Source organism: Colletotrichum navitas (assembly GCF_030913465.1).
Source record: "Colletotrichum navitas strain CBS 125086 chromosome Unknown LY79scaffold_70, whole genome shotgun sequence".
Taxonomy (NCBI): Eukaryota; Fungi; Ascomycota; class Sordariomycetes; order Glomerellales; family Glomerellaceae; genus Colletotrichum; species Colletotrichum navitas.
The window spans coordinates 132110-156216 of record NW_026850616.1 but is presented as its reverse complement, the minus strand read 5'-3'; the positions used below and the strand labels follow the sequence as shown (position 1 = coordinate 156216).

Genomic DNA, 24107 nt, shown 5'->3' with positions numbered 1-24107 from the left:
TCTCTCTCTCCCTCTCTCTCTCTCTTGATCCATCCCGCCCACTCGAGACGGCTGCCGTCCTCTTCCCCGCAGAATCGCACATCCGGCCGAGTCGTCCCACCCCCGCACCCCCCGGCCCCCCCCCCCGAGCTGGCCCGCATGGTGCATATTCCTACTTCCTGCACCCGGGCACCCAAAGAGGAGGGTTGCAGAGCAGGAAAACCCAAAGATACAGGGTATCTCCAACCCCTCCCCCCCCCCCCCCCCCCCCCCCTTCTCTCTCCTCTCCCCTGATCTTTGCAGAGAAGAAGCGAGGCACCCCCAAAGATGAGAAGCACGGACCGGTCCTCCGGAAGCGGGTGCGCAACTAGCTAGCCTTTTCCTTTCTCTCTCTCTCTCTCTCTCTGTACCTGTCTCTCCACGACATATTCGTTGGTAGGCGAATCCAGCCGGCTGGGTTTCGCCAGCTGCGTTTTCTCCCTTCCCGGGTGCCCCGGCGAGACGGCCAACCGCGCCGGCCCACGCCACGCGCATTCCCCTTGGAACTCTGAAAGGGGACATTCGGCAGCCCTCTGATTCGTGGGCTTTTCTCTGTCTTTCTCTCTCTTTCTCTCCCGTCCCCCCTTTCCGTCTTTCCTCCGTCCATCACACGCTTGCCTTCTGTCGGCTAATCCATCTCTCTCCTCACGCTCCTCCCTTCCCTCATGTCGAGCGAGACCTGGAGAGAGGGGGCGGGAAGGGGTGTCTTTGGCACAAAACGAGAATCAGGTGGATGGATTTTTCCCTACTTGCAGTAGCTGGTTGACGTGGATGGGGGGCATGGGGCATGGCATGGGCGGGCGCGGGAAGACGATGGCGGCGTCGACGAACGTACATAGGACTGAGGATTGGTTCTGGAGGGGGAGGGGGGTGACGCAAAAGAAGAATTCGGAATATGGAAATGAGAAAGTAAATAATCGCTTCATTTTATTCCGGGTGTTTTTCTTTGTTTCTTTCTTCTTTCTTTTCCGGATTTGTCCTCACACCACCTAACAACCCCCCCCCCCCCCCCCCCCTTTCAAAATATCGAAAATAAAACCAATCATATTATCATTTATTTTGGCAGAAATACTTTCCGTCATTCTACGGACCTTCTGTTCGAATCGAACAAACATACCCCGTCACACCGCCTCCGTCTCCCAGACGTTTGTGATGGTGGTAAGAAGCGCCTCCTGGTTCCCCTTCCCCTCCAGCCAATCCCTCCCTATCCAACACCCTCCGGCCTCCCGTCCGTGATCTTATGCTTCCCCTGCCCCCCTGCCCCCCCCTCCCAATCATAACTCGTGCATTAAATCTCACATTGTGACAGATGGACATCATCACCACCCAATCGCCCCTGGGGTGAGAAGGGGGTGGGTGGGAAAGAGGGGAGGAGCGTATCACATTGTGTTACCCGGCCGGCGATGCATAATTCGATCGCGCACAACGAATCCCACCCGGCCGTCTGCCGCCCGGGCCCGATCGGCGCTTGTGTGTGTGTGGAGGGATGGGAGGGGGGGGGGGCTTCGGCCGCGTTTCCTGTGGCGGTGCGCGGCAGTCATGTTTGCGAACGCCGGTTGTGTGGTTCGGGACGGTGGTATCATTCGACAGAGGTGCCGGGCGTTCGAAAGCGCAACCCATGGTTCATTGCCTCCTGTGCTTCTGCTAGCTCCTATATACCTTGGCACTTTTGACACCGGAGGGGGCATCTCGTGATGCGAAGGGCGGCCTTGCATCAAGACTAGTATGCCCCCCGTCCATCGCTTAATCCTTCTTCGACGACTCGCCGCCGCCGACCCTCTTGAACTTCCTCGGGTCCTTGCGGCTCATCAGCTTGCGGTCCCGCGTGCCCTTGCCGCCCTCCCAGAACCCCCTCCCCTTGCGCCCGATGACGCTCCTGCCGCAGAACCCGCACGCCTCGGGCGAGTACCGCTGCTCGCGGCTGCACCACCCGCACACCATCCGGCTCGCCCACTCGTTGACGTGGTTCTCGGCCTCGTCGTGGCACCGGTCGCACGGGTGCACCCGCGCGCAGCACGAGAAGCGGAACCACCGGTAGCTCTTCTTGTAGTGCGCGCACGCGCCGCGCTCCGGCAGCGGCGTGCCCGCGTGCAGCCCGAGCTTCTCGGCCCGCTTGACGGGCCCCGACGTCGGCGCCGCGCCGGCACCGCCCGGCGACGTGATGGCCAGGAACTTGACCGCGGGGATCTTGAACGTGAACCGGCCGTGGCAGGTGCGGCAGACGTTGGTGGTGGCGTCGCCGCGCACCGACACGAGGCCCTGGCTGGGCGTCGAGCACTTGGCGCAGACGGGGACGAAGGTGCTGGGCAGCATGTCGGCGACGGTGCAGCCCGCGAGGTCGACGAAGCCCGCGCGCGTCGAGTGCGCGTGCACGAGCTGCTGCCGGAACTGCGCCTCGAAGCCCGTCGCGCACTTGCGGCAGCTCGACGTCTGCGCCGCCTCGTGCCGGAGGCCCGTGATCTCGTTGACCGTCTTGCACCGGCCGCACTTGACGCCGAGGTTGAGGATCGACACCTGGAAGAGCTCGATGCCGTGGAGCTCGATTGTCGGGAACGAGATGGACGTGCCCCGCTCGGCGGTGAGACCGGAGCCGAGGCCGGGCGGCTCGGCGCCCAGGTCGGCGCCGCCTTCGTTGTCGTCCGAGTCGTAGCTGTCCGACGTGTCGCTGTCGTCGTCATCGTCCGCGCCGCCGACACGACCCCATTCCGGGGGCCTGGGGATGACCTTGATGTGGCTGCGATCCTCGTCCGGAACGGCCGACGCCTTCGCCTTCGCCTTCGCCTTCGCCTTCGGGTCCGTCTCGGAAACCGGCGTCGGCTTCGCCCGGGCATCGGGCTTTGGCGGCGCCAAGGCCTGCTTCGCGAGAACGTGCATGTTCTGCGCCAGGTAGTTCAGGTGACTCGTGAGTGTCATCTGCTTCTGTTCCGCCGCCTTCCGCACGTAGAGCTCCTCGAGGGGCTCGGCGTCTTGCGAGTCGCACTCGTTGAGCTGGATGCGTAGCGGTTGCAGCGGGTAGAGTAGGGGCACGATGAGGTGCACCGTCTTGACGCCTTGGAGGCCGGCGGGCAGCTCGCCGCGGCGGCGGGGCTCGAGAGGGAGGGTGTAGACGATGCCGTCCGGGGAGCGGCGGTACAGAGACAGGCGGCCCATGCGAGTCTCGAGCTGGCGTGTCTCCTGCGCGCGCCGGGCTTTGGCGGCCGCCATCTCTTCTTCCGTGAAGTACTCCTCGGGCGCGTAGTGTCTGGGGGGAGCCGGGGATGGTGGCTTGGCGACCAAGGCGGCCGACACTGCGGACGAGGCAGGGGCGGCGGCGACTGCGAGGTGACGGGTGTCTTTCGTCTCCTTGAAGGATACCAGCTTCACGGTGGCGGCTTCCTGCTCAGACAAGAAGCTCTCGAGGTTCTTGTCGAGAGCGTGGGTGAGGGCGAGCAGGGTGGCGCCCTGGCGCTCACGGACGAGCTTCTCCCACCCGCGTTCGATGTTGATGCCGAAGCCGCGCGGGATGTCGCTGTTCTGCACGCGCAGCACGGGGGCGGCGTCGGGGTAGTCCTCAGGCACACGCAGCTCACACTGGAGGTGCTCCAGCTCAAAGGGGAAGTCCGGATCGGAGGGCTTGATGCGGAAGAGGAGGACGGTGGTGCCGTCGGCGGCGGTGGACTCGCGGGGCGAGTACCGCTTGCGCAGCTGGCCGAGCTGGTAGCCGCGGGGATCCCTGGACTGGGCCTCCGGGACGGGCTTGGGAACAACGCGGTCGGTGCGGGGCCGGGGGACGGCCTGTTGGTGGGTGTCGCCGCCCTGCTTCGCGAGGGATATCATGTTGGGCGGCGGGTCGGGAACGTGAAAATGAAAATGCTCAACGTGTGGTTAATGTCGATGAGCTGAACTGACGAAATGCATAAACGAAAACGGGGCGATCTGCGGGCGGAGGCAGTGCTTTGTCGGCTGGTATGAGCTGGGTTGCTGTGTCGAACTGAGGACCCTCCCCCCCTTCTTCAGCGACAGATGCGTTTGTATTTGATGATTCTCGCGACGGTGGCAATGGCGGGGGGCTGGATCCGGACCGGGGTGTATGATGAGTGGGTTGTGGGTTGTGGGTGTTGTGTTGTTGCATCTCGGAGACGCACATCGCATCCATTGTGGCGTTGCATTAGTCGACATGAGTCATCCTGGGGCACGTGATGTGATTACTTAACAGCCGGACGGCAAGTGCGTGCGCAGGGTTTGTTAGCAGGTACCTCTTGCTACCCGTACTCATCCATTTCATCACTTGTAGCCAAAGCCGTCCACGCCGGTCGACTCATCGTCTGCACACACGCTTTATAAGCTACAGCCGTCAGGTCAGGACTCGAGAGTGATTGCGCATATCGCCAAATTCCATTGGATATTGTTGCGCTAACTACATGCCATCGCCTCTTACCCCATTGAGACTCATCAACAACGACGGGCGTGGAATGTCTTTGTCAAGTACGGCGCGTCTTTGCTCGAAAGGGAACAATATTGCAGGTGGCGGTTCATTTCATCTCGGAAGGAAGCCCACTGCTATAGCATGGAAAATCTGTGTTGGATTATTGGGCCTTCTTCTTCTTCATCTTCTTCCTCTCAGATTGGGCATTGACATCATTCTTTCTTGTATCTCTGCGCCATCGAGAGACACGAGCCTACTCGTCCCTCTGGGCATTTTCTTCAATGGCAAGGGGGGAGACAGATACCTCCTCTGTTGACTGAGAATAGATTACGAATCTCCCGGCAGCGAGTAAAGGTCCGACACAGTGAGTTCCATGCTCGTCAGCCGTCGACGCTGAGACGAATGGCCACTGCTGCCGGGCATTGCCACCATACCCCACACACCCCGGGGCATCGGGCCCGAAGTGGGCCTCTCCCCCGTTCGCACAGTCCATCCCGTGCCGGACCGGCCGGAGGGTGGAGGAAGTGGAATCTCGCATCACCTCGACAGGGGCTCGTCCGCTCCGATCTACACCCGCGAGATCCGGGGGCCGGTACTGGCCGGGGGGGATACCTCAACGAGGCACCTTGGGAGGCAACTGTTGACGTTCCCGCCAGCCAATGACACCCTGAAAGTTTCCATCGGCCGCGCATCCACGGTCGTTTGGCCGAGTAGAGGACAGAAGACAGTCATGGCAGCGAAGGCCAGCAATACAATGTGACCCTCGCTCCAGGCCCTTCTTCTTCTTTCCCCCCTTGATTTTCTTACCGTTTTCTCTCAATTTTGTTTTCAGTTTCAATAATGATAATAAAGCGAGCCCACAGCCCCCGTTGGGCAAACACTCAAGAATGGAGAAGGCCACGGGAAGCCGTGGATGAACAGGCCTGACGTCCGGGGACCAGTCCAGGGCCGTCTCGGCGGTTCTCGTGACTGAAGACCAGGAACATGCCCAAAGCAAGCTTCGCACTTACAACCTCAAAAAAAGAAGGAGGGAAAAAAGCATATACTGTGCCGGCGAGAAAGAGTCCTCCCTTCCGGACTGGAAAGCCTGGCACCTCATGACAGCCAGGGAGGGAGCATGCGTGAGCTGGCCGTGTTGGCTCAACAGCGTGATGCCCCCCTGCCCCCGCGCGCAGGGCACCAGCCCAGCGCGCGATGTAAGGGCAGAAAACGTTCCCAAAAGGCCGCTTTCCCCAGCATCAGCATGGTGTGGGTGTCCGGCCGCTGCCCAACAGTACCGCTTTTTGCGTGATGCTGGCAGGAAACAGTGCCCTAGCACCCGCCCTCCACCGCCCCCATCCAAACCACAGGACATTTTGTACAGTGACGTTGAGCGTTGTCTGCGAACGTGACGGGGCAAAGGAAGCACACCGACACTCCGGCGGCGGGCCACTCTCCGCCTCGCCTGCTGCCTCTCCTGCATATGCGGGCGCCGAATGACCCCGGAGATGAGAGGCTGCCGTTGAACCGCCCTCCCTGCGGAGGAGGAGGAAGGGGGGTTCCAGCCGCCACTTGATCCTCCGTGTCACTGCCTTGAGCGGCAGGTGCAGCAGGGCATGTGGTCTCATCTGGAATCGAGTCGATCGCGGGTGCTGCAGAGAGGTGAAGTGAGGGAAGGGGGATGCGAGAGGGGGAGGGGCGCAGAGGTGCAGGTTATGCTGATCGCGGTGTGAGCACGACAGACGCCACATGGCCGAGATGGTGCTCTGGCTTCGCCTTGCGAAAACGGTGCGGTGCGCGCAGTTCCTCCTGGGAACGCAGCGGGAGGGGAGGGTGGTGGGAGGGGGGCTGACGGAGCGCGCCTCACAAACGGTGGGTGACCGGTCTGGCCGGCGCGGGAGAGGAGCGTTCGGTACGATGCGCCAATGCCAATCTCAACCGTCAGGTTTACCTGCGGTTTTGGTTTTTAAAAAAGTACAACCTTCGTATATGGGAAGAAGGCCCGGAGGCGCAAGCAAGCTGGCCCGGGGAAGACGACCGGATATGCAGCCAAGCTGCGCGGTTTGATGCAATGTACGGTAAATAAAACCGCCTCCCCCCTTCCCCCCCTCCCCCTCCAAAGCCGAAAAAGGCAGCGTGGGGTGAGAAGCCCAGCATGCAGAGATAGATAGGGATTGGGGGCGGGCTAGAGGACGCGAGAGGGCAAAAACACTTCCTCGGGCGGGCCCGTGACGAGTCGGTTGACAGGCTGTTATCGGATGAAGCCCGATCTTTTCTAGGGAATCTCGGTCAGTCTCTTTTCTCTGCTTTCTCTGGGCTTTTTTTTTTTTTTTTTTTTTTTCGTCTTCTCCCCCCCCCCCCCCCCCCACCCGCCACCGCCCGTCAGTTGATATCCTCCTCGCGCATCGTCGAGTCGGGATGGGAGGGATGAAGGTTGCGTGGTGCCGGTGACAGCTGTTCGCTCATCTCGATGGCCGACACGGCACCTGGAGGCCCTTGGGCAGCAAAAGGGAAAGAGAGAGATAGAGAGACTGCTGTTTGCGGCTCATCAGCCGATGCCCTCGAGCTTGGAAGGTTGATGGTGCCTTGGCGCGGGTGGTGTTGAGGTGATTGCTCCCTAGCCCCGGGGCACGTTTCGATGACGAATATTCTGAAAGGGGGGCACTATTCTCGGGGCCCAAGGGTGACTGCGACGCTGCGGGAGGAGGTAAGGGAGATAGGGATAGAGAGGGAGAAAGAGGGAAAGAGAGAGAGAGATAGAGAGAGATAGGACTGCCAGCGCATCAGCGAGAAGGGGACCCGGTGACCATGGCGTTTATGCAAGTCCAAGTCAGCCCTTCCGGGCGGTGTAGGGACGGGAGTTGAGCTGGGTCGTCGGCAAGTTGAGGGGGTGTGTGTGTGTGAGTGATTGAGTGAGTGAGTGAGTGTGTGAGGGAGGTGAGGTGTGAGTGAGTCCGTAACAGGCGTAACATGGGGGGAGGAGGTGAAGAAAGGTGAAGGGAAGGGTGGTGGGGAGACTATGGTGGCGGACCGTTGGCGGCCCCCCATCGTCATTTTTAGCGCCGTCGCCCGTCGGTCTGGGGAAAACAAACGGTGGGGCCGCTGTCGAGATGGCGGTTCCATGTTTGATGGTGGTGACATTCTGGCTGCAAGAAGTTGAATACGATTATTTTTCAGTTAATTGTTTTTTTTTTCTTTCTCTTTTTCTTATTTTTTATTACCTTGATTTAATGCCATTTTAATTCACTTATTTCTTCATTGGTCCAACTCCCCAGTGTATGTTCCCGGCTTGGGGTCAATCAGATCCCGATGCAGAACATCACATCTAGCTTCCCGGCATGTTGAGATGCAGCGCACAGCCACCATCCACATACTCACATTCACTCACTCATTCACCTCACATCCCTCAACCTCAGAGCCGTCCATGGCCCTTCATCGCTCTTCACTGTCCTCGTTCATCTCAACTGTGACGCGCAAGCGGAACACGCTATCGGCCGTCGTCGCGGGGTGTTCGTCTCCATCGCCAATGCCGACGCCAATGCCAATGTTCGGCCAGTCAGCGGTTGTCCTCGACTCCACAAACAGAAGCACGTCGTTCTACGACCCTGTGTGCCTGACTGTCCACCGACATATGCTCAGAAAGTATCCGTAAGGCCTAATCATGGATGCAATCAACGGGCGGACAAAAATAAATCAATAAGAAAAAGAAAAAAAAAAAAGAAAAAAAGCCAGATAAAAAAAACCCCAATCGCAGAAAATGAAATAAAATAACAATTCAACAAGTCACTTTCGTACTTGGCTAGTCTCGCATGGTTCGCTACCGGAATCCCGGGGCTCGTGTCTGATGGCGGCACCCTCATGCAAGACAGTCCATGTGTTCACTACGGCCGCCACTGACTGGTCTAAATCTGTACTCGGGGGGGGAGGGGGCTTGCCCCAATGAGCTCAGTGGAAAAAAGAAAAAGGAGCCCTTGTTGAATTCTGACTGGTAGAACGTGTGATTCGAATCAGAGAGGGCACCGACCTCGTCGAATGAGAAGACTCTCTCTCTCTCGGCCTTCCGTCGATGACTGCAGCTGATGATCCATCTCCGTCCCACCAGTGGCTCAGCTACGGGTTGACTGGACGCGGGAGACGGGGCTCGCGGCATCGCGCCAGAGAGAGGTCCTTGGTGAGCGCCAAGTTCGACGACACGCGGTGGACGCTGCTGCTGCTGCCAAGGCCAAGGCAAAAAAAAAAAAAAAAAAAAAAAAGGCTTCAACGAGGCACAGCCGGGGACATATCATCTGCATGTGGCGGCTATGAATTCGATGTGTTGTGTGTGTGTAGGGGGGATAAACGAAAAGTGCTAGCTGCGTCCTTTTGTCCTCACAATTCATTAACCATTTTTTTCTTTTCTCCTTTTTATTTATTTTATTTATATTCTTTTTTGTTTTATCCTTGGTCTGCAACAATTCTTTAAAAAATACGGTAAAATAAAAACGCCCGTTTATGATTAAATCTGATTTTCGACTCCCGCTAATCGATCTGCCATCCGTGCGGCCCCCTTCCTTTCCATCTCTTCCTCACCTCATCCTCTCTCTGATCTATCTGATCCTCCACCACTACCACCGCTACCACCACACCACCACCGCCACCAGCGCATCAAGCTTACCTCTTCCCGGAACCACATGGTCGACCTTCCGCGGGAACCAACCTTTGGAAACGCGCCAACCATACGGAGCCCCTGCGCTTCCTGCGTTCACCTGACTGAAGACTGACATCACCACCAAACGGTTTACCCGCCCAACCGCGAGGCGTAGGCCTCCCCCCCCCCTTCTTCTTCTTCTTTGCGTTTGCCAGCGTTAGCATCGCTGAGGCATCTCTCGCTGGCTTAGCCGCCAGTGCACGCGCACCCTCTCTTCACCACATCCTCCTCCCTCACCTCACCCCCCTCACACACTCGTCCCGTCCACCTGAGACCAGGCGGTCCAACCTTTCCCTTCGTTCCAAGCCTTTCCCGCCGTCTTGTGCGCCTAGCCCGGGGAGACAGGTTCGTGGTGCTGAGACACGAAACCGGACAACGAAACGGCGCAAGACACGACATGCGGCTTTAACGCTGGACCCCTCGCGACGGGGAGGGTAGGCGCTGGCAACCGTGGGCACATGCCTCGTTTCTGACGTAGCTGCCTGGCCTGTGAATGCCCTCATCGACGCAGATGCGCCGCCATCGTACCTGGCTCTCGCAATCGAGATAGCCAGGGCGGCCAGGGTGAGCGACGCCGATCTCTGTTTTGACAGGTGGGGGCTCCTGACTTGGTCCCGTTCTGTTCGGTCCTGCGGGTTGATGTCACTCCCGACCCGTGCCTCCGTGGCCCGGGACACGGGGCTTGCGAGGCCGCCTTTTGTGGCCCGACCCGCCTCAGCGCCCGTTTGCGATAAGAGAGAGAAGGAACCACGTCGACGTCGTCGGTGTGCGGAATATCTCGTGACCCTTCATCGTCACAGCGAGCCATGTCTTTGTCGTCTTCCTCTGGGGGCCGTCTTTGGGTGCGGTACTAGCTTGGTCTCGGGGGAAGAGAGAGACAGAGAGAGAGAGACACCCCCCCCCTTCAACGTCGTTGTCTCTGTTGGTAATGTCTCACCGTTGCCGTGCCACCGGTGGTATTGACATCATTAGCCAAGGCTGCACATGTCGCGAGATGGGCGATAGACAACACAAGGATGCACGTGTTCAAGTGAGCAGCGACCTCTCCATCAATGTGTTGATTGTTACTCGGTGTAGAAGGGTCTTATCTTGGGTGTGTCGTCTCGGCGCAGGAGGCTTCTGTCACCAGTCCAGCTAGCCGTTGAAGCAATACGTGACGAGGCGAACGTACCTGATTGAGAGGCAAACTGCGGCCTGATGAACGGACTGGTCACCAGTCAAGAAAGGCGTTCTTCCTCAGCGCTGCCCGAGGGTATTGGGGAGGGGAATAGGGGGTGCCGAGGCTCGGTCCAGCGTGGGCGGCACCCTTTGTGCATTTTAGATTCTGAAGTCCAAGGCTCGAAATGCCTGTTGATGACTCACGTGCTCGATGCTTCTGAGAAGAACTCATGTCCAACGGTTTGACGCGGTCCTCAAACGAGATGGGTGCCCTCAGGAGGGAGAGAGGGGAAACAAAAGCTGTTGAAGCTATCACCAACCTCGGGGGAAACAGCCGTTAAGCAGGAGGTGGGGAGACGTCTTGATGTTGTTCCTTCCTTCTCTTGCAAACAGGACCTGATGAAGGAGGAGAAAGCATCTTCGGAAGTAGCGTCTTGTCGTGCTCTTGCCATTAAAAATCCCCATCGATCCTTCCCTCCAACACCCCATGCGATGGGCAACTGCCAAAGAAAGAGAGAGCCACACAGGCGGAGGAAAGAGTCCTGCTTGCTCCTTCTTCTCGTGGATGCCTCATTTCCAACCTCCCGCGCGCTCCGAGGAGTCCGGACAGAAAACTTCCCTCGTCGTGCTTCCTCCTGTGCCCTTTATATCTCTCCTTGATCTTGATTTGACACCAAACCAGTCTCATTCCGTGTCATTCATGGCTTGCTTTCTGGGGATATACTCGGCCCTCGTACATGACTTACCGTCACCACCGAGAACCCTGCCAGCAAACGTGTAGGTACATGCCAGATTCTCGTCCGGTGCGGCGCTGACATCTCGCAGCCCAAGATGCCCGAACATTTCGCCACACAGTCAACGATTGGTGGTTTCAAGCCCATCAATGGCCCCAAGAGACCCCTGACGCCAACACCATCCGCCGCAGTCTTGTCGCCCTTCAAGCGATTAGCAGTCGATACCGCCCCCAAGCTAATCGCCACCCCTGAGCATGGAATGGGATGCCGAGCCTCGTCCAATAAACCCCAAGCGTTCCATGACCGAGTCGAGCCCGCGGAACAGTGCCCCCTCCCGCCCGATGTTGTGCGAGCTTCACCGACCATGTCCGAGGCAACCATGGAGATACCCAAAACGCCGCCAAGCACCTTGCCACTTCGTCCGCCACACATTGCCGAGTCTTGGCGTGACGAGGCAGACTCGTGGATGGACGAGTTCGTGAACCTGGACTCGATAGGCGACGAATGCTTCGTCCCATCCAACGAAGCGCTAGTTGGTAACCACCAATGTGCAAATCACACTCCGTCGAAATCGCATGCAATCATTGCCAAGCCGTTCCCACATCTTGACCTCGAGAGCCTCAAGCAAGCAGCACAAGATGGAGGGGCCACCATGGAGGACGGCACCTTGGATGAATATTCAATCGGTGACTCGGATGAAGAGGACATGGCCATGCTGCTGGCACCAGCCGACGGCAGCCCTAGCAAGCTTTCTCCCTCAAATTTCGCTCCAACCATTGATCAGGGTCCGAGGTCGATTGGTAGCTTCGATTTGAAGCTTCACTCCTCTTCTTCCGACGTAAGCCGCGATGAAGCATCCAAAATCAACTTCTCGGAGCCAGACCTTCTTGACGAAGATATCGACTGGGACACTATTACTGCCTGTGAAAAGGATGCCATTTGGAGCCCCGAGACCGGAATGCCTGTTGATGGTGCCAGCATGCAGCAAGCGAGTTCCCCATCAAGCCCGACCCCTATCATAAGGCCCCCCGTTCCTCCAAAGATGAGAGACCGCTCCGTTGTCGTTGGGCTTTCCTCCACAACCATGATGCGCACCTGCTTCAGGATCGGGGAGTTGCTGAACGCCCACGCCAAGTGCACGCGAGAGAAACAAGACGTCGTCTTGGAGTTGTTTGCAAGGGTGAGGTGTTCTACCCGGGAGACCACGACCAGGGTGCAGCACTTTAACCTGCGGGACCTTTTCACGGACAGGCAGCCATTCCTGAGTGGCACTTTTAAAGACTGGAAGCTCAACAGCTCTCTCGATCACGATAGTAGATCATTTCTAGGACCGAGTGGAGAGAAAAAACTATGCCGATGCGTTTGCAAGCTCTCAAACGCCACGGACACAGCCATCGGACGCTCAGCAATGATCCTGTCCATCAGAGAGACAACCTGGGATGAAATATTTTGGGCTTTGAGAATCGTCGCCAGGGATGCGCCATCGAACAGCGAATGATCTTTCCTGCCATTCGACTGATGAACCTTGATGACATTAGCGATGGATCTTTTGAGGCAAGCCTGCCATGTCTTGAAGATCTCTTTTAGACTGGAGGATAAACCGAGCAGGCAGCTCGCGGAGAGCGTTCATCTCCAAAGTCTCGAGGGAGCAAACCAAGAAGACATTCAAAAACATACTGTGCTCATAATGCTGATTATGGTTTTCGTGCTCCTGACTCATCGGTGTGCAAAAGTTCATCTCGGATGTTGAAGAAGCGTGGGCAGGACAGACATGCTTCCGAGTCGGCCCTCACATGAGACACTTACCGCAATACATGAGGCTTAGGGCTTTTCTCACCCCATTTCCCAGTGATGAAAGGCTCTTGGGGAAAACAAGGTTCCCTGCTGCTCCTGTAAGCACACATGCACTTCGCTGCGGATGTACGGAAGCGCCAAGAAGGCCAAGAAGCCAGCTCCGGGAGGACGTTCTGAAAACACGCAAGGCATGCTCGAGTCTGAACAAACCCAGCCTATGGCGCAAGAAAGGCGATGATAAAGGCTACGAGTGTCTTGGCAACCTGGTTTATAGCAACGATAAGTCAGGCTGACTGGCAGTCCGGCAATCGAGTTATCGAATTCCGCATGCGACCGCATAGCATGCCGCGATGCAGCGTCGAGACCAACATAGCTGCCAAGACGCCGTACCTATAGGCAACGCCGATGACCCAGACTCCTGCCGCGCGCGTTGGAGATAAAGATTCTTCAGCTTTATTCATAACGAGTGTTGTGTTGCCGTGACGGTCAGCGTCAAAAGTATGATCCATGTAGAAATAAGGTGGGTTCATACCTGACACTCTCCCGAACGTGTTGGAATCTTGGGGGCCAGGGGGGGTTCGGTCGACCAACCTCGTCTATGTTGTCACACGTCATACTGGTAGCGGCAGCTTGAACTCCTATTCACTCCACATCGTGAAGCCCGGCATCAGAACCGCAGCTACTCCTGTTGGCACACGGGAGGTGCAAGTAAAGTAAAGGCGCGCACCGAAGGGGGCTCAGCAAAGAAGCCTGCGGCCCAGGACTGGAGCCAATATCGTCACAGAGGGAACGCCTTCACACCATTCTGCAAGGTGTTCGTCTGCCAGCCCTTGTCTTTAGGTTACACACTTCTGCGGCGTGCCCGTGGGGGGTAGGGAAGTGGAAAGCCCGAAAGGGGGGGAGGGGGGGGGCGCAGAAAGACGACTTGCGTGCGGCTATGATGGATGGCTCCGTCGTACAGAAAGCTTGACGGGAGATTCGGCGTCAACCAACCTTCAGCTTCCCGTCCGCCAAGAGATAAAGATGACCAAGCATTTAAGCGCTTCGCGTACTCCTGGGGCATGATGTCCAGAACGAAAGACGGCCTTTGCCATCAGTCAGAGATTTGTCCGTAGCAGCACATCGATATCCGCTCACCAATGGGAAACAAAAAAGACCAAACCTCCCGTCTTTTATTATACCCGTATAATCATACTTGCCGTCTTGGCACTCGAGGCTAACAATGCCAAGGTACGACGAGACGCCGAATCACGGCCTCGCGACCAATACTTTGCAGCTTTCGCCATGGTTCTGAGGCCCTCCCTTGGCTTGTTGCATATCGTTCCCAACACGCGTCTCCTTGCCGAGAAGCTGGGCCGCCGCTATTTTCTGACTGCGCCGACTTCAGAGATGTCTTTGGTCTACTTGCATAGCTCCTCCCATCTGGCGTTTTCGAAACAGCTCAACCTTGCTCTTCTATCTCGGGCTCTAGGACCCGATTCAGTTTGTTCACCCCGAGACTTTGACCACGCACCAAAGCCCCTCCTTTCCCTTTCTTTCTCTTTCTCTCTGTCTCCTTCTCTGTAAGCCCTCCACACTTACTCGCACGAAGCCTCCTGAAGACGTTCGAGGTGCTGTCTCTGTTTCCCTCGAGGACCGGGAGCACGTGCGGGCGTTGCATAGATCGCAGTTGAGTATGTGCGCGACACAATGACGGAGCTCTCCCAACCCCGCCACCGAGTAACGGGGGTTCATCAGCTCGCGTTGGTGCTAGCATAGCTTTGCCAGCGCGCGCGGGGTGTGGCGAGAGAGCTACGATCAATCAGAGCAGCATGGTGCACCGCTGTCACAAAAATGGTGCCCGATGCTGCTGAATGAGCTTTTCCGGGCCGCTGGAATCTCGAGGGCGAACGTCTGAACTGCCCTCCTGGGGACGGATGAGTCGCTGCTCAGCACACTGAGATCAGACGTAAATACGGTCCTTGGCCTATCGCCTTGAAACGTTGGCTGACTGTTCGCAAGTCGGGTCGCTCCCCCTGTCTAGATGCGGTGTTTGCTTCCCTGAATCGGTTCTTGCGGAGAAGATATCGGCCCTCGCAGCGGTTCAAGGTGCTGCTCGACTGTAAGCATAACAGAGTGCTTGCATGTCGATTCATTTTGCAGACCCCGCCCGCGGTGAGAATACGCGGCAATAACGCGAAAAGAGTTAAGCTCCCATCGAGACCGCGCGTCCAGCGCTTCCAAACCCCCGTCTGTTCAGAAATCCAAGGGTCCCGGTGATACTTTAAGCATATCTATTAGACTATCGGGAAACCGGCTGATCATGATCTATGACGGAGGTGTTATGCTGTTTAGGGGTGACTGGTGGTGTCTGTCTAAGTTTCAAGATTACTCACATACTAACCTTATCTACAACTACATATCAACCGTGGCAGGGCGCAGACAAGCACCAAGACCGCCAAGCAAGTCAAAAAAGAGGCTTTGCGCAGACGACTATCTTTGGCACGACCTCATGAGCCCGCCTGGGGCAGATGTTTGCCCGTTGACGTAGGGAGGAAATCTGTCAGTTCCCCTTCGGGGACGCCCGCTGTCCTGATGGATGAAGAAGACCGACCCCCTCTGCGCCTCTTAAAATGAACGACCGCCCGGCGTCGTCTCGAACCCATCACGGACGAACACTTTCTTTTCTCTTTCCGGCAGCAGTGTGAAGAGAGACAGACCATGGACGCCAAAGACAACCAGAACTACCGCAACGCCATCAGCCTTGACTACCTGCACCCGGCCGAGCCGCGGACGGAGGCCGACTACAGGCAGGACAAGCAGGACCTCCCACCCAGCACGTCGGCTTCCGAGCCGGCCACCATGCTCAACGTGCCTCTGGATGGGGCGTACAGCCAGGGCGACCCGGAGCCAATGGACCCCAAGCTGGCCAAGATGAGGAAGCAGGCGCGCTGGGCCCTCCTCGCCATGGCCTTCTTCATGGGCGACGTGCAGGAGGGCCTGGGACCCTTCCTTGGTGTGTACCTCCAGGATCACAACTGGGCTCCCGGGATGCGCGGCTCGGTCGTCGCCATGAGCCACGTGGCGACCATCATCATGAGCGGACCGATCGGTGCGCTTATAGACGCGACGAGGTGAGTGTGTGTGTGTGTGTGTGTGTGTGTCTTGAAAGAAGCATTTGACGGAACCTCCCTCCTCGTCTTGTCTGAAGGTAGACTGATCATTACCCTCCTCCCCCTTTAGGTATAAGCGTGCCCTCGTCGCCACGTTCGCATGCACCGTTGGCACGTGCCAGGGTCTTAACCTTCTCTCCACGCACCCGGCCTGCGTCTTCACTACGCAGATGGTGTCGGCCGTCGCGGGCGCCAGCCTGATCCCCCTGCTCGTGGCCCTCACAATGGGTGTGTGCACCGAGGATCCCGAAGGCGCCGACGCCGACGCCGCCGCCGTCGTGCCCGCCACGGGAGGCAAGGACAAGGGCAAGAAGAAGAAGAACAAGCACAGCTTCATCGCTCTCAACGGGCGCAACCAGGCGTCCAACCACCTGGGCAACATGATCACGGCGGGCGCGGCGGGCGCGCTCGGCCAGAAGTTCGGGCTGCCGGCCGTCTTCTACCTGGTCATCGCCTGCTGCGCCTGCACTATGGCCATCGTCTGGCTCATCCCCGAGGGCGCCATCGACCACGCGGCGGCGAGAGGCCGCGTGCCCGTCGACTCGGAGACAGACGACAACAACAGCCAGCACCACCAGGACATGCAGGAGAGAGGGGCGGCGGGCAAGAAGGGCGGCTTCCACCTGCCCGGGCTGGGCAAGAACAAGAAGAAGAAGAACGCCGACAGCTCGCTCATGATCCTGGTCAAGAACAAGCCGCTGGCCATCGTAGCCGTCACCGTGTTCCTGTTCCACCTCGGGAACGCCTGCATCCTCTACATCTACGGCCAGGCGCTCGTTGTCGCGGGCGAGGGCGACCCGGCGCAGACGACGGGGCTGACGGTCATCATCGCGCAGGCCACCATGACCATCATGTCGGTGCTGACGGCGTGGGTCGCCGACCGCAGCGGATACTGGTACCTCGTCATGCTCTCCTACATCGTGCTGCCCATCCGCGCCGTGCTCGCCGGAAAGGTCATCAAGTACTGGGCCATCTGGCCGGTGCAGATCCTCGACGGCATCGCCCACGGCATCCTCAGCGTCGCGACCCCGGGCATGGTGGCCATGATCATGGCCGGCACCGGCCGCATCAACGTCGCCTACGGCATCGCCGGCAACATGACGCGCCAGTCGGGCTCCGCCATCTCGCACTCGCTCGGCGGCTGGATGTCCGAGGTCAAGGGCTACAACTTCGCCATCATGCTGTGCGGCGTCTTCCCGGCCGTCGGCCTCATCATCTGGCTCGCGACCTTCAGGCTCCTGCGGCCGCTCGTCGACATCAAGAAGGCCCCGAAAGAGTAGTCCTGCCCCCCCCGGTCCCTCGTCCGTTGGTCCCGGATCCATCTAGAAAAGAACCGTATTCTTGTCAAGACCATGCAGCTTCCCACCTGCTGCTCTCCCTTCCCTTACTCCCAATGTCTCCCTCACGCTATCTCATTCTGTCTCTCTGTCTCTCTCTCTACACTTTCTAATTAGTTAGTCGCCCTCGTCTTCTGGTTAGTTGTAGAATACCCATTAAAAACCTTTCGACTAGGTTGTCATAAATTGTAACCCGTTGGCTATGCTTCTCCCTTCTCTCTCTCTCTCTCATATGTGAAGATGAATAGGTTGTTGGATATCACTGCCTAGCCTCGTGAACCGTCCTCGCTAGCCGGGTCAAACGTGACATGCCGCTATTCCTTGTTCCCGGAACTAAAGATGAACCGTAACTAGCGGGATGCCACCGCTTTTGATTATCAATGTTTCTCTAAGCACACATCGTGGCACTCTGCCCTCTGGCGACAACACCCGACGCGGTTAACAGCGACTTGGTCAACCGTATAACGAGAACTTGTAAGAAGGGTTTGAAAATCTGGGACGGGTCCCGCGGGAAATTGCCTTCTTTTACATCCGGAAATGGCTGAGTAGATGATCATTAAAGATCATTTCTGCGTCCTCCGTCGTATAAGCAGGACACACGGCCTGAGGAAGAAACAGCCCCTTCTCGTGCCATAAACGGCGGCGCAGCTGAGACGAAGGAGCCCAGATGTCTGGACCCCCTCCGACCAAAAAAAAGGCAATCGTGGATCGTGACTAATAGTGCGGCCGGTAGGCCGGTTTGGGTCCCAGAATGTTGGGGTTTTGTGACTCAGGACCTGTCGGGTGACAGAGACGTGCGACCAAGTTCGGAAACGTGGGGAGGATGCTTTGAAGAAGAAGAAGAAGGGACGGCGGTCCCGGGCTCGGAATGCTGACCAGGGATACTTATACTGAGTAGCCCGGACATTGTTGGTCACGCTGAGCAGGAACAACGTCCGGGTTCTCCAGAACCTCAGAGATGCATCTGGATAGCTGATGCTGTGCTATTGGTCTGGTTCATTACGAACGAGCAAAGTAACAAAGACCATTAATGGCTTTTCCCTCTGGCTTCCGTAACCTTAAAAGAAACCAGACAGCGTGCCATAAGCCGTAGCCACTCGACCTATATAAACTTGGGCTCGGCTCTATCCAATGCTTACACCGCCAGAGACATGGCCCGGTGAGGTTTCTCGGTGTGCTGAGAGAGGCTAACCGAGGGCTGCCCAGCCGGAAACTGCGCGAGGCTGGCTGTAATTCCGGCTCCGCAGACAAGGTTTGCTTTGTGGACTTGAGAAACTTCACCCGCTTTCAGGGTTATCGTCCAAAAGGGCTTGTAAGCAAGTGTGCGCGATGCGAGATGGGTCAAATAGGAGCAGCATGAGCGGGCAATTGACCACAGACGCGTGGAACCTACTCAGCCTCGGCTGGTGTCATCAAGAGATGGTTGAAACATCATGCCTTGTCTGGGCCAAGTCTGCCATGGCTGTGTGACCGATGGAATATGCACGAGTCTGGTGTGCTTGAAGGCGAGAGATCTAACGGGCTGGACTTGAGGTCATAACGGACCAAAGCGAGCGAGCCGGAGCTGCCTTTGTATACTTCTATTGTCTCGCCGTCATAATGGTCTCATCGCTGAAGCCGTGCATGTGTAAGCCTTACACTTGACAGTAAACAAGACCCGACTCCCCCTGGTTTGTATATAACTTGGGCATCATCCCTCAGATAGGAATTGTTCATCCTCGGTTTGCCAACTCGAGTCGAGACTGGGACCTCTTATATCTGCCAAGACCCTTTGTGCAGCAAAGCCGCCAATTTTCCACCACTGGTATCGTTCGTTCCCCCCCTTCCATGCCGCGCCCGACCCCGGCGCAGGTCATCGCGCATCACATCCTCGGGTTAAAACCTCCCGCAAGCGAAGCGATTGTCCAAAAAGAAGAAAATAAATCATTAACCATTCCTCGACGGTTCTCTTCACCTGCGCCAAAAACCACCCTCTCTCCCTCGTCTTCCAGCATCAATTCCCTCCCCCCCAAAATGTCCCTTTCCGACCACGCCCAGAAGCTCACAAGCTCGCTCGAGCAAGCCAAGCTCGTGCCCGGCCCGGCCGGCGCCCTCATCCCCGCGGGTTTCCAGCCGACGACGAAGCTCGAGGTGTCGTTCGCGGGCAAGGCCGTCGACGCCGGCAACTTCTTCCGGGCGGGCGAGTGCAGGGTGGCGCCGAGCGTCTCGTTCGCGGGCGAGGCCGGGGCGCCGCCGGGCGCGTGCTACACGCTCTTCCTGACGGACCCGGACGCGCCGACCCCGGACGACCCGCAGTTCGCCTTCTGGCGCCACTGGGTCGTCCCCGGGCTGCAGCCGCTCAGCGGCGGCGGCGGCGGCGGCGTCGTCGCGCAGGGGAAGCCGGCGCTGACGGAGTTTCTCGGGCCCGGGCCCAAAGACGAGTGAGTTTTTGTTTTCCAACGTCTTGGAACTTCTCATTTTTTTCAGGCGAGGAACGGCACATACGTACGGGCTGTTGATCCGACGCTAACACGAGTCTCGCCGTTCTCTCGCAGTTCCAAGCCGCACCGCTACCTCTTCCTGCTCTACCGGGAGCCCCATGGCCAGGATCTCAGGAAGGAGGACGTCGGCGGGGAGGAGTTCGTCGAGAGACGGTCATGGAAGCCCGCCGAGTTTGCCGAGAGGCATGGTCTGAAGCTGGTCGGCGTCAACTGGATGACGTGCGCCGGCGACGGCTGGACCGAGTAAGTCGGGGGGGAGAGGGTTTGCGTGGGGTGCGCGCCGGTTAGAGTTCCCACAACATCAGCAAAGGCATCCAAAAGCCTGCAGGTCAACTTCTAGAAGCCCTATAATTAGAAAGCTAAAAATACACAGGGCGTAATCTGTGCCGTTCTCTCTGTCTTCGTTCACGGCATCGCCTGTGCAAAGTCGATGGGCGGTAAAATCGACGGCCCCGACAGCAACTAGCGAGGTTGAATGGTCTTATAGTCTAGTTGGTTAGGACGTCGGATTCTGATTGCCTTCAGATCTTTCCGTAGGCCCAGGTTCAAATCCTGGTAGGACCTATTGTTTTGCTTTGCTGTATATATATGTGTATATATCCAGGCTGGGATGCAAGGTGCACGTCGGGCGATGCATTTGCTGCTTTTTTGCTTTTGTGACGCATCTTTCTAATCCAATAAGGAATTTCTCAGAAGTACTAGAATTATTAACAAGAGGATAGATGTATTAATAGATGGCATTGCTAGATAGTTGAGCAGGGAAAGGTGGAAAACATGGCCATCATTCTTTTTTATCTGCATTGCTTCTTTTCCATTCATTTTCTCTTCGGCTGTTTGCTACAGTGGCCTGTGCCCGTCTCTAGGGACCCTGGACCCCTGACGCGATCTCAGTTCCAGGGGACCTGTCACCGGAATCGACGCTAAAGCTCGGCCGTCACCTTCGCCTTGCGACGCGTCTTCCCAGTCGTCGCGTCTCGCACTTACAACAAACCCAATCATGATACAGCGCGGCATTGTGCGCCGCCAAAGCTCGCTCGCTGCGGCAAAGAGGATCTTGGCCCAAGCCGACGACGAGCCGGATAATGAGCCGGCGAAAGCAATATCCAGGACGCGCAGAGCCGCCGCCAAACCACCGCCGCCGCTGCCACGGAAAGACGCGTCCGAGGCGGACTTCACGCCCCCCGTCGACGAGGATGGAGTGAACGAGACTGCAGAACCGCTGCCCAAGCGGCGCAAAGTTGAAAAGACGCGGAAATCAGACACGGAGAAGCTTCACGCAAGCCTCTTCGGCTCATCCGGACAGGCGACGCCGGACCCCTGCCCGCCCCCGGCGAGAGCCCACGCCGCCGGCTATCACCGTCCTCTGCTGCTGGACGGCCGGCCCGGGCGCGACGGGAGAGACGCCCTCCTCGCCTGGTTCGACGCCACCAGCACCGCCCGCGGCATGCCGTGGCGCAAGGCCTGGATCGACCCGCGGCGCTCCCACCCGGACGGCGCCGCCGGCCTCCGCGCCGCCCTCGAGAGGCGCGCCTACGAGGTCTGGATCAGCGAGATCATGCTGCAGCAGACCCGCGTCGCCGTCGTCATCGACTACTGGAACCGCTGGATGGCGCGGTGGCCGACGATCCGGGACCTCGCCGCCGCCGCCCCCGAGGACGTGCTGGCCGCCTGGCGCGGCCTGGGCTACTACAGCCGCGCGACGAGGATCCACGAGGCCGCCAAGCTCGTCGTCGCCGACCCGGGCTGGGCGGGCCTGATGCCGGCCGACACCGCCGAGCTCGAGGCCAAGGTCCCCGGCGTCGGCCGCTACACCGCCGGCGCCATCGCCGCCATCGTCTTCGGCCGGGCCGCCCCCATGGTCGACGGGAACGTGCTCCGGGTGCTGAGCCGGCAGCTGGGCGTGTTCGGCAACGCCAAGACGGACAAGGCCGTCATCGACCTGCTCTGGGCCGCCGCCGACGCCCTCGTCAAGGCCGTCGCGGGAGACGACCCTCAAGACGCCCGGGTTGAGGACGAGGAGGCGCCGCCCCCGACAAGCGATCGGCCGGGGCGCTGGGGCCAGGCGTTGATGGAGCTCGGGAGCACCGTGTGCACGCCGAAGCCGAACTGCGGCGCGTGTCCCGTCACTTCGACCTGCCGCGCCTACGCAGAAGGCTTGCTGGTGGCCGCGAAACCGACGAGAGCCGCAAAGGTGGAGGACATTGAGGACCTGTGCTCGATATGCGAGCCCTTCGAGGAGGAGGCGGCGGCGGCGGCGGAGGAGGAGGAGCAGGCTGCCCTCTCCGGGCAAGACTCGGACGCGAAAGCGCCGAAGGCGGTCAAGGGGGGCAAAGAGGCCGGCAAGGGGACGAGGTCTCGGCCGGTCGCGAAGCAGGCCACCCTGTCCGCCTTCTTCTCCTCCTCCTCCTCCAAGACGGCCAAAGAGGAACAAGAACCGGCCTCGCCGGGACGGCGGGCGGCCGACGCGAGAACCCTGGAGACCGTCGCCGAGCACGCCAGGAAGTTCCCGCTCAAGGTGGTCAAGAAGGCGGTGCGCGAGGAAGAGGCCCTCGTCTGCGCCGTCCGCCGCCGCAGCGACGGGCGCTTCCTGGTCCACCGGCGCCCGGACAAGGGGCTCCTCGCCGGGATGTGGGAGCTGCCGAGCCACACGCTGCCGGCGGCGGCGGCGGCGGCGGCGGCGAGCAACACGGCGTCGTCGAGGAAGCGGGACGCGCAGGGGTACGTCTCGGGTCTGATCCTCGGCGACGGCGACGGCGGCGAGAGGCAGAAGGCGAGGGCCAAGGACGGGCCGCGGGCGCGGCACGTCGCGGACCTCGGCAGCGTGCCGTGGCTGTTCTCGCACATCAAGCTGACGATGCACGTGCACCTCTTCGAAGTGGACGGGGAGGGGGGGTGCGTGTCGGCGCATGCGAGGCACCGGTGGGCCACGGCGGAGGAGGTGGACGAGGAGTCGATGGGGACCGGGATGCGCAAGTGCTGGGCCCTCGTGAAGGAGAGGATCGAGGAGTAGACGCGGAAACCCGTCTCGTCTGGGTTTGACTTGCGTGGGTTGTTGCCGGCGGGTTGCGCATACGTATTCTGGTATCGTAGATTTAATCACGTAAACGGATGTCTATAGACCAATACCCCTCCCTATCCGGGGGCAGCACTTTTGGTGTTATGTAATGGCAAAACGTCATGCTACCAAGTTGTGTCTGCATGATTCAGGCGTCCTATCCTGCTTTTGTCCCGGAGATCGGGTAGCGTGCGGTCTCGCTCCGTCCCGGCACCCCCTCGGTGAGACATCCAGAGCACGCCGGGGTTGCGGGGCTTGCCTGCCGCCGTATTCGACTCAAGACTCAACCGTTCGGGAGCGCCCGGGTCCCGTCCGCCGACCTCCCCGTCCACCCCCTTCGCACCTCCGTGATGGTGCACCGCTGATGCCGGTTCATCCCCGGGAAAAGGCGGACGTTCCTCCTTTTCGTGTTGGATGCGGATACATCGGTGCCGTGGGCTCGTTCGCATACAATCTGTTTCCAATTCTTGGGCTCGCACCTGCGCCCAACCTCTCAACCCCCATTGCAACAGGCCCTGGCCCGGCTAGCTAAATCGGGAGAGGGTGTGACCCTTAATCTCAAGGTTGTGAGGTCGACCCGTAAGCACCAGTTTGCATCGTTACGGTCTCTACAGAACAAGCATCACTAACACGTGCCAGCCACGTCGGGCTCAATCCCCGTCAGCGAATGAATTAGCAACTCTCTCTCTCTCTCTCTCTCTTTCTCTCTCTCTCTCTTTCTCTCCCTCTCTCTTTCTCTCTCTCTCTCTCTCTCTCTCTCTCTCTCTCTCTCTCTCTCTCTCTCTTTCTCTCTCTCTCCCTCTATCTGTTGCCACTTGGTTGAATCTCATATATCGTGGATAGTCACCTGTTCTATAAAAGGAGTGAGCCGCGGAAAAAAGGTGGTGTCGAGCATCGCGACGATCCCTATAAGTCGCGAGGTGGATTGTCTCGGTGCCTTCGTCCCCAAGCAAGCACGCCGCTGTTCTACCTTCTTTCGACCAAGAGACAAGCTCAACTCTGGCCAAATCGGCTGCGCCAAGTAGATTAGACTAGAAGGTTACCTTCTTGGCGCGGGGCAACCCTGAAGGTGCAGTGCTTCTGTCTCTCGACCGAAGCCACCCTTTCCCCAAAAAGCCAAGCAGCTTGGCACAATCGGCATTTTAGCAAACCACGCCCTAACCCCAGAAGACTAATATAGCAAGATCCTTCGCCGAGAAACGATCACTGCATGGGGGGCTCTTTTTGGGGGCAAGGAGAGTGCACGAAGCTAAATGGGATATTTATTCTGGTCTAGGGTGACGGCGGCAACCACAAACGCGGATGGGG

General features: G+C 58.6%; 8 protein-coding genes and 1 non-coding gene across 9 annotated transcripts; 5 read left to right on the top strand and 4 right to left on the bottom strand.

Annotated features, from left to right (window-relative positions):
* Nucleotides 1-1035: 1035 nt before the first annotated feature.
* LY79DRAFT_564954 (uncharacterized protein) lies at nucleotides 1036-2147 on the bottom strand. The gene has a single exon (XM_060558705.1). The coding sequence runs from the start codon at nucleotides 1731-1733 to the stop codon at nucleotides 1398-1400; it is 336 nt and encodes a 111-aa protein (XP_060410322.1). The 5' UTR covers nucleotides 1734-2147; the 3' UTR covers nucleotides 1036-1397.
* LY79DRAFT_593059 (uncharacterized protein) lies at nucleotides 1762-5668 on the bottom strand (the record flags this gene model as incomplete). The annotated part of the gene is made up of 2 exons (XM_060561508.1): nucleotides 1762-3816; nucleotides 5651-5668. The coding sequence occupies 2 exons, from the start codon at nucleotides 5666-5668 to the stop codon at nucleotides 1762-1764; spliced, it is 2073 nt and encodes a 690-aa protein (XP_060410321.1).
* On the bottom strand, nucleotides 5389-6251 carry LY79DRAFT_357957 (uncharacterized protein). Its single transcript, XM_060552708.1, has one exon. The coding sequence runs from the start codon at nucleotides 6151-6153 to the stop codon at nucleotides 5662-5664; it is 492 nt and encodes a 163-aa protein (XP_060410320.1). The 5' UTR covers nucleotides 6154-6251; the 3' UTR covers nucleotides 5389-5661.
* Nucleotides 6252-6768: 517 nt separating this feature from the next.
* On the bottom strand, nucleotides 6769-7662 carry LY79DRAFT_564951 (uncharacterized protein). The gene has a single exon (XM_060558704.1). It carries the CDS (start codon nucleotides 7541-7543, stop codon nucleotides 7067-7069), a length of 477 nt encoding a protein of 158 aa, XP_060410319.1. The 5' UTR covers nucleotides 7544-7662; the 3' UTR covers nucleotides 6769-7066.
* Nucleotides 7663-11633: 3971 nt separating this feature from the next.
* LY79DRAFT_523132 (uncharacterized protein) lies at nucleotides 11634-12479 on the top strand (the record flags this gene model as incomplete). Its single annotated transcript, XM_060555505.1, has 1 exon — nucleotides 11634-12479. One exon carries the CDS (start codon nucleotides 11634-11636, stop codon nucleotides 12477-12479), a length of 846 nt encoding a protein of 281 aa, XP_060410318.1.
* Nucleotides 12480-15475: 2996 nt separating this feature from the next.
* Nucleotides 15476-17207, top strand: LY79DRAFT_582735 (major facilitator superfamily domain-containing protein; the record flags this gene model as incomplete). The annotated part of the gene is made up of 2 exons (XM_060560283.1): nucleotides 15476-15888; nucleotides 15998-17207. 2 exons carry the CDS (start codon nucleotides 15476-15478, stop codon nucleotides 17205-17207), a joined length of 1623 nt encoding a protein of 540 aa, XP_060410317.1.
* Nucleotides 17208-19277: 2070 nt separating this feature from the next.
* Nucleotides 19278-19991, top strand: LY79DRAFT_672692 (phosphatidylethanolamine-binding protein; the record flags this gene model as incomplete). The annotated part of the gene is made up of 2 exons (XM_060564087.1): nucleotides 19278-19684; nucleotides 19799-19991. The coding sequence occupies 2 exons, from the start codon at nucleotides 19278-19280 to the stop codon at nucleotides 19989-19991; spliced, it is 600 nt and encodes a 199-aa protein (XP_060410316.1).
* Nucleotides 19992-20221: 230 nt separating this feature from the next.
* LY79DRAFT_t214 lies at nucleotides 20222-20308 on the top strand. Its single transcript has one exon. It is a non-coding gene; the product is annotated as a tRNA-Gln (tRNA).
* Nucleotides 20309-20402: 94 nt separating this feature from the next.
* LY79DRAFT_639089 (DNA glycosylase) lies at nucleotides 20403-22913 on the top strand. The gene has a single exon (XM_060562313.1). It carries the CDS (start codon nucleotides 20742-20744, stop codon nucleotides 22752-22754), a length of 2013 nt encoding a protein of 670 aa, XP_060410315.1. The 5' UTR covers nucleotides 20403-20741; the 3' UTR covers nucleotides 22755-22913.
* The last annotated feature ends 1194 nt before the right edge of the window (nucleotides 22914-24107 follow it).